The sequence below is a fragment of the Anabas testudineus genome, chromosome 18 (assembly GCF_900324465.2).
Source record: "Anabas testudineus chromosome 18, fAnaTes1.2, whole genome shotgun sequence".
Lineage (NCBI taxonomy): Eukaryota > Metazoa > Chordata > Actinopteri > Anabantiformes > Anabantidae > Anabas > Anabas testudineus.
Window position 1 is genome coordinate 22,578,293 of NC_046627.1, and position 12,771 is coordinate 22,591,063.

Here is a 12,771-nt window from a genome sequence, read left to right on the forward strand (position 1 = left end):
TTATTTTACAGTTGAAAAATCAATATCACTGCACAAAACGTACAGTTTATCTGTTTTCACTTATAAATATTTGGCTTGGATCTCCCAGAATGCTCAGTTTATCTAAACGAAACTTGAAGACACCTTCCTAAAACAACGAAAGAGAGAGAGACATTCAAAATTGACTAAATGGACTGAATGCTCTTCCTGTTCGTGTGCATGTGAATATTGTGCACTTGTGTTGTACTCGATGAGTAGATCGTACTGGTGTATGCGAGCGTATTGACTTGGTTCAGTGACTGCCTGTGCATGCTCTCTGTGTGTGTGCTGATCTTGGCAGCTCCTGATCTCTGGACTGCGGTTTCTGGCTGACGAGGACAAACTGTCACTAACCCTCCGCTTCCTCTCTTTCTCTCTTTTCCCCAATATGTCTTCTTTTTTTGTTCCTCTCCTCTTTTTCACGCTGTCCTGTTGATACTTTTTGGTCTTTCTCTCCTCTCTCCTTGCCCTTCACCCCTGCTGTCATTCCCTTTAATCTCTCCTTCCTGTCCCGCTCGTCCTGTCCATGCATCTCTTCCGTTTGTTTTGCACCGTCATCCACTCTTCTTCCTTCCCTCTTTCGCTCCTGTTGCTTTATCACACACGTTTTGCGTTGTCATCTACTTGTCCTGTTTTTGCTACACTGCCTTTGTGACATCTGCACGTCCATATTTTGACCTGTTGTTTATTTTTCTCTCTGTATTTCTTTTTTTTTCTGTTGTTGCAAACTTTCTCATTCTTCCTTTTCTTTCCACACTCTTTCCTGTCTTCCCTCGTTCTGCACACTCTCCTTTTTTGCTTCTTCTTTCTTTATAATTGACTTTTGTCATCATCCGTTTCTCTCTCACAACCTTATCTCCTCCATATTCTTTACCATCATTCTCTCATTCTTCTTTATGTCACTCTGTACCTCGTCTTACCTTTTTTGCCTCCCTCTTTCATCATCTCCCTCTCATTTTCTTTGATTCTGTCTTTCACTCTCCCCTTTGTGGTTTTCTCTTATTCTGCTCTGTACAATCTTTCTCTCTGCCTCTTTACATTTGTGTTTTTCTTTGTCTACCTCCCTGTCTTTTTTCCTTGTTGCGTCCTGATGCAGAATGGAATGTTCTATACTAGTTATGTAAGTACTTATCCCTGTTTAGTACAGTACATCTTAATGAGCTGCTTAGTAACTTCTATTATGTGCTACCAGCCTTCCTCTCGCTTTTCTTCCTCTTTCTTCATCTCTTTCTACGTCACCTCCTGCTATTTTTTACATTCTTCTGAGACACTTATCTAAAAAGAATTAGATTTTGTCCTTTTCAATTTCCAAAAATAACCCTTTCACCTGCATGCTATAGAGCTAATGCTCTGTGCTAGCTATGTAAGCGGTAAGAAAACTGACTGATCTTCCCATGGAGCTCCTCGTGTTGTTCGTAACTGAGGCTAAGTGATTCTGTGTAAAGTGTCTGTTTGTCTCTCACTCACCTAAGACAGCAATTAACTGATCCTACAATAATGCCTACAGCACAAACCTGATATAGAAATTCCTCTGTGCGACGAAGCTCCACATTTGTCCAAAAACTATAATTAACTTTGACGTTTGCTTCGTTTTCATGAACACACAGTAGATTTTTGTTTTTCTTCTTTCCAGATGATCCTACAAACGGTACCCTGCTGTCGCTCTAGTCCACCGCTGTCACTGAAAATAGTCCCCTGTGAATGCGCTATTTGGTTGTGTTTGAGAAACATGAATTGCTTGAATTTTCTCCATCTCGACAGACAGCAGATATGTGTCTCGTGATCTATGTTTATGGGATCTATGTTTATGCTTGGCAGGTGACCTCAGTGAACTAATTTTGCCAAGCGTTTGTCCAGAATATTTAAAATGGCTACCCATTCCTCTACATTTAGAGCATTCATCTCACAGTCTCAACACATTTTGGGAATTGGCCTTTTCGCTGCTTTAAGAGTTGGTGCAGCCCTTTGTTTTGCTTGTAACATTGCCACCATTTTCCACAGGAACAATATGTATTGATGATATCACAATATCTAATAATTATTGTGGTAGCTAATCTATGGTAAAATGTGGATGGTGTGTTAGGCTGATTAAGCTGATCAAGTACACATATCTTCAGAGGAAAATTTGCATTTAATTTGCATTTGCTATATGCCTTTTTTTTTTTTTTGTCTTTTTTGCACGCATAAACTTCTCATATGCATCATAGACAGTTTCCTAAATGAGGCATCTAGCTGCTGGTGGCAGGCACATAACGGCATATTGTGAGCTATGCAATCGTCTGTGTGAAAATGAACTGGAACAGGTCAAAAGCCTTGAAACCACACCATGTTAGGATGTCTGCTCATATTACAAAAGCATACAAATCGATAGGCATGCCAGTGGAGTACCTTTGTCCCACATGAAGACCAACCAAACCAGGTTAGGAATAGGGACACTGCTCCTTTGTGCTTGACAGCCAGATGTTTTATCTAACATGCAGCCACAGAGTAGGACACTAACACTCTACTGTTAAATTTTATTCTGAACAGATGATTACAGCAGCACAGTGATGAATAGGCACTAATCATTGTGGTTAGTGAGACACAATGAAGAGACAAAAAACTGCAGCTGATGAAAACAGATCTGGTGATTGCAGTGACTCTCAAAGGTAGAAACAGTCAGATTGACCAGTCCGTATAATCAAGAATCCACTGCAGTTGCTGCCACACTTAAAAGCAGATGAAAGTGTCAAAAATCACAACCACAAACCACACTGACACATACACAGCCTGTGCTGCCATCTTAGAAATCCTTTAACCTAGTTTTGCTATGAGCCCACAGATGTAACAAGGTCTTCTGTCATTATTCACTAACACCCAAAGGTCTGAAGGTCTTTTTGGGGTCTAAAAGGGGAAAAGAGAAGGAAAAAAAGGAGGAAAGTGAACCAATGCTAAACCAGCTGGGGACAAATTCACTGACGAGGGCAAGCAAAAACAGAAATTGCCTATGGGGATTAATTCAGTGGCATACTAAAAAAAAATTAAACAGAAATTGTTCTCTCAGCAAAACGAACCAAAATGTCTTTTCCCTCTGTATAGTTGCAAACAAAAGTCTCTGCCTTGTTTGGTCAGCAGTGAACTGAATCCTTTCTTCAATTTAGCAAGACAAGCAAACAAGAAAAGCTTTGACCAACTAAAGCTCTGAGAGAAAGTAAAACTTGAAGTGAAAATGTCCATGTTGAAGCACATATGTTAGAACTGACTGCTGTGAATTTACTTATCATAGAACAGCAAACATTACTTGCATAAGCCATAACACAACTCAGAGTGGCAAGTGGCAGTAGTGTATCAGATATTGCACCCAGCATGGCAGCAAATAAATCGGCGGGAAATTATTTAGCATGATAAGACCTACATACAGGATTCACGTCAGACAGGCAACGGTGTGATGGTCCCCCGCTCGCTTCATACTTGAAATGCCAAACAGAAATCCAGCAAAACCTTTTACTTATTTGACCTTAACTTCGCCTTGTAAGTCAGAAGTGGAGAACAAAACTTGAATTGCTTAAACTGTGGATGGAAGATGTGCAGATGAGACAGATTTCTTTTTTAAATTGAATGTACACAGTGGCAGAGAGGGAGATGGGGAGAATGGCAGAAACAGCAGGAGAGAGGATGAGCATGATGCACTGTGGGCCAACAGCTGAGTTAACAGGCAACAGGACAAAAACACTGACAGGGAAGGCATAAATGCAGAACAAACGTATTTGACAGTGAAATTCACAATAATCTGGTTTTTATGATCAGCTATCGCAGCCTGCTGTGTCAGTGACCAGGTGATCAGTTCACTGGTTCACCTGTCCTAAACAAAGACACCTTACCTCCTCCCTTCCCTTCAAAGCTATATTACAACATTTCACTATTGGTTTGCTTCAATTTTCCCAACAAACCTTAATTTTTTTAACCTTTTTTTTATCTTAGATTCTCACAGAGCACCACAAAATGAAAACATCTTATTGAGTGAGGTGATACGTTATTACCGTTGTTGTTGTTTATCACAGCATCACAACAGTCAGCTCCTTATCTAAACATTATCATTTCATCAAAGTTATTGTAGCAATTGGGTTAAGATGTGTAATTAAAGAAAGTCCGTCTCTGAGAAATGACAAAATACTGACAGCTTACATTTTACTTACGCTTGTTTAAGTGAAATGTAACTCTGAGGTTTTTAAAATGTCAGACGCGCCTCCCCAGAGGAGCAGGGGAGTTTGAGGGAAAGAGCAGAGTGAAAAGATACTGCAGGAGGCAACAATCGGAGTAATGAAAAGGAAATTTATTTTTCTTTTTGCCATTACCGACGGGAAAGAATCACAAGACATTTGACTGACGTAACCAACAGTAATGTAAAAATAAGGAGAAGTGCTTGCAAACACATGTTGCATTAACTCACTGAATGTTATGTTCAGCAGCAGGCACTGAAACTTGGCTGTGCTGAAACAATCCTGCAAAACATGCAGTTTGTTTAATACATTGATTAGTGTGCTGTTGCACAAATAGCAATTACAGGATAATTCTAGTGTAGTTTTGTTTTTCCCCCATGAAAAGCCTAAATCCACTGCTTTACTGGCTCGATTAATGTAATCCATCATTTTATGTAAGACAGCAAAGGTAATACATGATTTGGCCACACCGCTGATTACTGTGTTTAGTGATATTGGACCTTTTTCTTGCGCACTGTCCATCTCCCAGCTAAAACTAAGCAGCAACACCCAGCTGGAGACTTTCCAGTCCAGCACAGTGGAAGTGTCTTTTCTTTTTTTAAATACCGCTGCAGTGATTGAGTTGTTGCACGTTATGAAAAATAGCACTGATGTCTCGTTTATTATGATGGATTAGGATTGTGTTGGTAGCAGTATGCTTCAGCAAGATGCTTTTAATGGGTTTTAAAGACCCTACTGAAAAACCCTGGTCTGTTATATTTGAGAGAAATGCTCGACCTTCACCATATTTACTCTGGAATCCTAAACTCTAAAATGACTGCAGGTAATAGCCAACTTTACTGACATCTGGTTATATTAAAACGGCAGCATGTGTTACACACCGCCCACTGTGGTTCAAGAAACACCATGCACTGCATCTTTCCCTCTGGGATATTCATTGATACTCGTCCTGAACTGCAGACACTCACTACCATAAATTACAGATTTGCTGAGCAGTAATCGTCCGCTTTGATGCAGATGCGCGCGCGTTGTTAACAACGGGTATAAATTGCCCGTCATGTTGAATTTGAGGTCTGTTCATCTGTAGTGGATTTGTGACATAAGGAGGGCAAGGCTAAATACCGTCCTACTGAGCCACCTCTTTTAAAGTGGTGGTCATGATTGGTCCCAGCGGGATTCCGCTAAATACCTCTGCTGCGTGCTGTGTTGTTGTGAGCCTAATGTGCACACACTTTGGCCATTAAATGTGTTCTCCTTGCACATACAGTAAGCTGTGTGTGTTTTGGTTATTGTGTTCACAGTGACACATGTCCAATAGAGACAGATAATGGGATTTTTTTTAATTTGGTGTTCTTCATTCAGCTTGGGAATGGCAAACCACAGCAGTATGCTACAAATGTAGGCTGACAAAAACCATCAAATGTTTGATTCAGATGATGTCCCATCTGTTTGTTGATTTCTGGTTTCTGCCTTTCTTCCAGGCTCCAGCCCCCATGGCTTTCCCCATGGCCACACCTCAAGTGCCTGTGTATGGAATGGTGAGTGCAAACAGATATTTATACATACACACACACACACACACACACACACACACACACACACACACACACACACACACACACACACACACACACACACACACACACACACACAAAATATATATGGTCTATTAAGTGTCAGAAAATGGTGAAAAAATGCACATCACTACTTCCTAAGAAGTCATGTTTTTGTGTACCGTTTGTCCAACCAGCAGTGTGAAACCAAAAGATACTCTGCTCACCATGATAGAAAAATGAAAAGAGCAAGCTAGAACCTGTTTGCACTCTGGCTTGATAAATGATTCACAGCATTACTTCATTTTCTCTTTTAACTAAATCAAATAATCGAATCAAATCTGAGGATTACTTAATCTAATTTTTTAGCTCCAAAGCAGAATATATTGAAGTAGCTACTGTTTTCTTAGTCTTTGTTCTTTCTACATGTCACTTCTCACCTTTTTCTGTTTCTATAGTCCTTTTGCTGGTTTTGCGTCACCGGTTTCTCTCTTTTCTTTTTCTGCTTGCTGCCTGACTCTTTCATTTTTGTGGTTTTCGTGCTTGCCTGTCTCTGTCTCAACCCCCCTTCTTCTGTCTCCTCAGGTCCCCCCACAGATGGGTCAAATGGGTGGGGTACCAGTAATGGCTCCTCAGCCAATGATGTACAACCAGCCTGTTCTCAGACCCACCAACCCGTTCGCACCCATGCCTGGAGCTCAGGTGATACACAAAACACATGCATTCTTCAAGAATAAAAAGGGAAAATATAAAAAAGCCTCTACATGGCGTCATCCAGAAGGGTTTTCCAGTTCATCTGTTCAATCCTTCACATAACATAATCTGAACAAAAAAAAAAAACAGGTGCTGCTCAGCACAGCTTCACTGTGCAGACAACCTGGTTGCAGATAAAGATGGTGGATTGCAGGAAGTAGTCGTATGTTATCTGGGCATTATTAGTCTCATCAGAAGACCTAAAGACGAAGATGGATAGGTTTAGGTAATTAGATGCGAGTGTCTAACAGTTTCAATAGCTCTGGGTTTTGATTACAACCAAATTTAAATAGTTATGATGACTTTATAACAATAATCATGCCTTTGCTGTGCAACTGCAAAGTGTTTTTTATTGCACTCTTAGAAAGAGCAAACAAATAATCTCACTGTGTGTTTTTTTCCACCTTTTCTCTGTGTATTCAGATGCAGTTTATGTAAACCAGTCAGGTGAGAAGCAGAGTGCCAAAAGTGACAAACAAACAGCAGAAGAAAACACACGAGGAATGATCAGATGGATGGAGAAATGATTTGATCAAGAAAAAACGACGAAGAGACGGACAGACAACAACATAACCAAACAACACCAAAATAAAAATAGAAAAAACAGGCGGGCAAGAGGAAGAGAAGATGACCAAACACAGGATGGAGGGATATGGTGGGGAAGATGTCACCCTCACTGGTCCTTGTCTGAAACAATTCCTTGCGTGTGTGTGTGTGCGCGTGTGTGTGCGTGCGTGCGTGTGTGTGGAGCTTCTTTCTGTTACATTGTCTGATTTAAATCCTATTGATGGAGTGATGTTTCAGGAGAGGGAATATGGATGAGAGAGAAAGATGTAAAGAAAGATGGAGGAGAAGAGGGGATTGAGGAAATCCTACCTCTGGTTTTCAGTCAGCATGTATATATATATATATATATATATATATATATATATATCTGACTGCTTCGAGAGTCTCTGCTGCAGAATTAGCTTTATTTCATACTGGTGCTATTTTGTCCTCTCTGGGTTACTGTCCGCCTAAACGGCACCTTGGGATCACTTAGGAGAGGACGTGTGTTTGTGTGGTGTGATTGTGGAGGTGTGTGTGCACGCGCACAGGAGTCGTTTCAGACAATACTTATACACCCGGCCTCCTCTCCATCCCCTCTCTTATTTGCTGTCTGTTTTCCACAAGTGTCCAACCAGTGAGACCTTTAGAGGCAACTCTTCTCAAGTGTGTTTCCCGCTGTGTTGGGATATCTTTGAATTTTTTTCAGTGTTTTCTTCTACAACCTCTCCTGAATGTTTTGGGGCTTTTACTGCAATTTGTTAAACCATTTGTTTATAGTAGCTTGAAGTCTTTGTTGCTCATACTGCATTGTTTTTTTCTACGGATACACACAGAGAGACGGGGATTAGTGGTGACAACATGCTAGCGTGCTGCTCGTCATGGCAGCTGAACAGTGTTGCTGCAGAAAATCAATTTGTCCTAACTGTCTTACTGCAGAATTTCACTGTTTTAAATCTCAGTGTGGTCAGCCCTTTAGTGTTTACCTTGACACTTATGGCTGCCAGTAGAGGGTAAAGAAAGTGAGCCTAGAAGATATCTGCAGCTTTGTTATACTATGCTAACAAGACTACAGAGTGTTCATCTGCATCGTTAGCATGGTTGGTGCCTGTTAGCACCTGGATGACCTGTGTGTATCTGTCCTCTTGTCTTCATTAGTCTACTAACCAGATTCCGATATCAAAGATTTCCAAAATAAGAGCATCTTCATTAGGTACAACCTTTTTGGCAGGTCCACATTATGCAGCACTGAGTGAGTGAGGTAAATGTTACTGAATCAAACTGAATTCACTTTAAATTGCACTGAATAGAAACGAGTGGCTTTGAGTGTGAATGAGTCTGCACGAGGAGCCAAACAGCGCTGAACGTTTCGCGTCACCGTTACGCTGTGGAAATATGGGGGATCAAATCGGTCTCGCGTAAGCCGTCGATGGGCCATTCTTCAGCCAAACCATCACCATCACCATGACGTCGACTGTTGGTGTATCTGTGCATAATGCATCTTGGTGTGTTCACGTATTTGCTAACACATTTATATGTGTGTATGTTTTTTTTTTTCCACTGAGGGCTGTTTCTGGTGGTGAAATTGTGTCATATTTCAAGCCAAATTTGAGCCAGTGAGTTTTTGTAAAAATTCAATGTCGCAAAATGCACACGCAGAAACTTTGCACTGACGTGACTATCCTGCCGTAGTAAAGCTGTTGGTAGTTTTTCTGGTGTGGAAAAGTTGAGGACGAGATTTGAAATTTGTAGGGATGCGTTGGGGTTTTAGTTCGGGGTAGTTTGTCTAATCTACCAGCCAATTTGGCAGATAACAGAAACGTTATCGTCCTGCCATTCTAACAATGAACTTGAAAGTTGTTTTTTTTTTTTTAGTCCCAGCCCCGATCCCAGTCCTGCGTCTCCATCCATCAGTTATAGTCCAGTCGTTTCGCACTCATCGTCCACTCAGCTGTGAAATCTGTAGACTCTCGCTTCAGTCTGTCTAGTTGGTCTATCTCTAGAATGCTTTTTTAGCCTGCTTTGTCACCGTTTGGTATGTGTAGGTATTAAAAAATTCTAATAGTGATAATAGCTTGTTTCCGTCTAGATTGTCTGCTCCCACCCATCACTGTTGCTGTTTGATAAATATTGCTCTTAGACACTTCTTGTTGCAGTCTTGTGTTAGCTTAGCCTCTCTTCATAGTATCCTCCTTCAAACCTGTAGAAGACCTCTTGCAATAGGTTTCCCCCACCCTGTCCTCACCTCTGCCAGTGTCTAGTATTGATAGCTCTATTATCTGTCTTGGTGTCTGTGTCTTTTAGCTGTAGAAGGAACCTTTCGGAGGCTCTCCGGCTCAGGCTTTGTGGTTCGCTTTTCTCTAGCTTTGAGTGCATTCTTTCCTCTCACTGTTAGCATTGCACTAGTATCCAGTAGGGTAAGGTCCTCATCTTTTTTTCCTGTCTTAACGTTGGCCATCTTTGGCTCACATCGTGATGTCATCAGCCTACAAACGGTCTGTGATCAGACTGTTGAACCTGAAACAGCAAATCAGATGCTTGGATATCCAGGTGTTTTTTATGACAGGAGACTCTGAGAGCAAGGCAAGTACAGCAAGTAGTCCAACCAGGTTTGGAAATGAGCTTTAGCTAAATGCTGGTAGAGTTCAGCAGCATCTGGGTTGTTTTTGTTTTCAATGAGCCACTAGCTGTTGTTCACTGGGATTTTTATCGTGTAAGAATGTGGAAAGGAGCAAGGGAACTCGCTAATCAGTGGGAACACTGCTGAACTAAATTTCAATGCCAAACTCTATTCGGCAGGAATCATTCCTCTGTGGAGATGCACATAAGGATGTTTGCATAACAAGTAGACAAGGGTGTTATTGGTAACCATAGACCACAAAGGAGTTGAAACACTCACCTGCTAAATTGCAGTAACGTGGAGTGCACGTGTGCTCGCCAAGCAAGCTGAGAGACTAGTCCTTCTCTGTGATTGGGTGAACATTTCAGCACAGTACTGCCACAAGTGTCGCTCTAGCAGAGCCTAGGAACTCCTCTTGAAGGTACTTTTTTGCCTGCTTCTCATTGTCCTTTCCGTTTCTTAAATAAAACTAAAAGATTTAGTTTTACGGATGCAGTGGTTCATGGTCTGCGGGGTGAAATTGATTTCCGTTTCCTGATTTTCATCTGCGTTGTTGTTTCCCAGTGGACACATGCACTATGCTCCCAGTCTTTGAATGTATGCAAATGACACCTTTCTGTATGTGCAGCCTGGAAAAGCAGAACTCCAGCTTCACTAGGGAAACATAAACTCCCTCTGTACTAAACAAGGACTCTGGAGCTTTTCCCACTCTCAATCTCCTCTACCCCAGGTTCTAAAGTACCTTAGTTTCCAAGTTGGACACCTTTAAAACTGTTTGCTTAATAGATGCCCCTTTGGCACTAATAAGAGTTCTAATCGCGGTTCTTTATTTTTGGGAGACAGCTGTCTCTAATCTGGCGTGATAAATTGGCACTTCAGAAATTGAATCTGCTTTTGTGGCACTGATCCAGAATCCGATGATCATCACATTGGATCTTACAGAAATGAATCATATCAGGTCTACCTGCGGGTCTGATCATTCCTGATGTCTGTAATAACCTTGGAGTGCAAAATTGCCTTTGGCGTGAAGGACAAAATCCTTGTCTCACCTGGCCCGAGCAACTTTTTTTTTTCGTGAACACAGCTTTTTTTCTTTCAAGTTAAATCTACACCCTCTGTTCCTCTTGATCAGTTTTTGTTTCTATTTCTGTTTGTTAGAAACATTACAATTTCTCTGCATGCAGTCCAGTCCTGTGTGTTGCGATGAGGTTTTATTTTGTTTCACGTGGTTTCAAAGTGGTCAGAGTGGGCAGGCAGGGAGACTTATCTCCTTAGTGTTGATGTAACTGCCAGCTTTATCATGTAGGTAGTTTTGTTATTCGGGGAGGGTTTGGGCCGAGCATGCAGGCTTTTCATTCGGCAACTCCCTTCTTTAGAGTCTCACACTTTTTGGCTGGGAACGTCCCAGCACAACTGTACCACTGTTCTCTGGTGTTGGCCACTGACCTGGTCCATTTGGGCTCAGGCCAGGTTGTTTAGTGGCTACTTTACAACTTTAAAAGCTGCTACCACCTCTGTATTGTTGTAGCATGAATTCAGGTGGAGAAGGATACACAGAAAACCCTTGATGTCATATTGAAATGTCTGTTCTCTGAGCAGACTCTTCTCTGGCGAGCCATCCCTTTCTCTTTCTGGGGTCAGTGAGTGCATGGTTGTAGCGTTGTCGATGTTTGTTGTCCTTTTTCCAAAAAGCATGAATATGACAGTGATGGTGATAAATTCTCTTCTCTTGTCCCTGTTTTAAAATGTATCGTCTGTCATGCGCCCCGACAAGGTGAGAGGCGAGATGGATCAGACTTTCTTGAGCAGTCATTTGCCATCCATGACACTGAAGTTATGGACTGAATCTAGAAGATATTTGTACTGTTGATTAAAAAAAAAAAAAAAAAAGCCACTGTAGCAAAACGATGCGCCAAACTTTTGTTACTTCTCCCAAAGATGTCACACGTCCTCAGTGGCAGATTTGTCCTTTAAATTCTGTGCTGTTTTGGCGCCATCTGTGGGTCTTTGTGCGTGTTGCAGCCGCGGCAGCATTAGAGATTTAGAGTCCACAAAACGAAACAAAAGAGACCGAGAGAGAGAGAGAGAGGCTGTTAGACAGATCAGTTTCCTCATTTTGTCAATGAGTCAGCGTGTTGAATCAAAGGTCTCTTGTGCACGTTCTGTTTTTTCTACATCTGTGTTTTTGGTAAGAACCCTCGGATTGCTGCCTCACAATTCTGTATATAGAGAAACACACACACACACACACTCACAACACAGAGCTTAAATACATACTCTCATAATCTGCAACTGCATTACGTTTTCATTTACTCTTTATTTTTCTGAACATGAAAGATATTAGCGTTCATACAGCAGTATATAGGTATGATTACTACTCAGTGGGGGGGCGGGCTAAACAGACAGACCATGCAGATTTCAAAGGCTGCAGACCTCCCTTACATCAGGATCAGCCATGAAGTCTCAATGATGCCAAATGTTTTTTGAACAGAGTACATCTTTTAATCTCTCTTTCTCTTCTGTCTTCTCCCCCCGTCTCTTTGTACATTTTTCTATTTATTTAAAGCAGAAATATATGGATTGTATCAAGCATGGAAAGGCAAGCAAATGTTACAGTTCAAAAATCATGGGCTTTTATTTTGCAGCAGTATATTTGTTTATTCTAGGGATTTTGTTTTTTCTTTTTTTTTTCTTTTTTTTTTTTTTTGGAAGAAATAAAGTCATTTTCCATTCCTAAACAATTGTCTGTTTATTTATTTTAGGTTTTTTGACAATATTTAAAGCAATAATCGCAAACTCGCAACTTCAACTATCAAACAAGTCTATGGTGAAATAAAATATACTTTAAATCTGAGATGATAAAAATTCAAGTCGTTCAAATGTCAAACTGTGCATCTTCTGATTTTTAATTGCTGCGCCTGAGGGCTTGTGAATGTGTTTTCTTAAATCAGCCTCTCTTCTAGTGAGATCCCGACTCGCGTTGTAGCTCATCAAATATGTATTTCAGTTTTATTGTGATTGGCAGCTTCTGTTTTCACTTTCTCAATTTCTTTGTACTGAAAAGTGTATAACAATAACCCAC

At 41.0% G+C, this 12,771-nt stretch overlaps 1 protein-coding gene across 1 annotated transcript in view; it reads left to right on the top strand.

The window, feature by feature from the left end:
- Window positions 1-12,297, top strand: part of si:ch211-200p22.4 (phosphatidylinositol-binding clathrin assembly protein) — a 72,853-nt gene extending 60,556 nt beyond the window's left edge. Inside the window, exons 17-19 of the mRNA XM_026353048.1 lie at window positions 5,699-5,755; window positions 6,356-6,472; window positions 6,947-12,297. Of these exons, the coding sequence (XP_026208833.1) occupies window positions 5,699-5,755; window positions 6,356-6,472; window positions 6,947-6,961 (189 nt within the window). The 3' untranslated portion in view covers window positions 6,962-12,297. The remainder of the gene's footprint in view (window positions 1-5,698; window positions 5,756-6,355; window positions 6,473-6,946) is intronic.
- The last annotated feature ends 474 nt before the right edge of the window (window positions 12,298-12,771 follow it).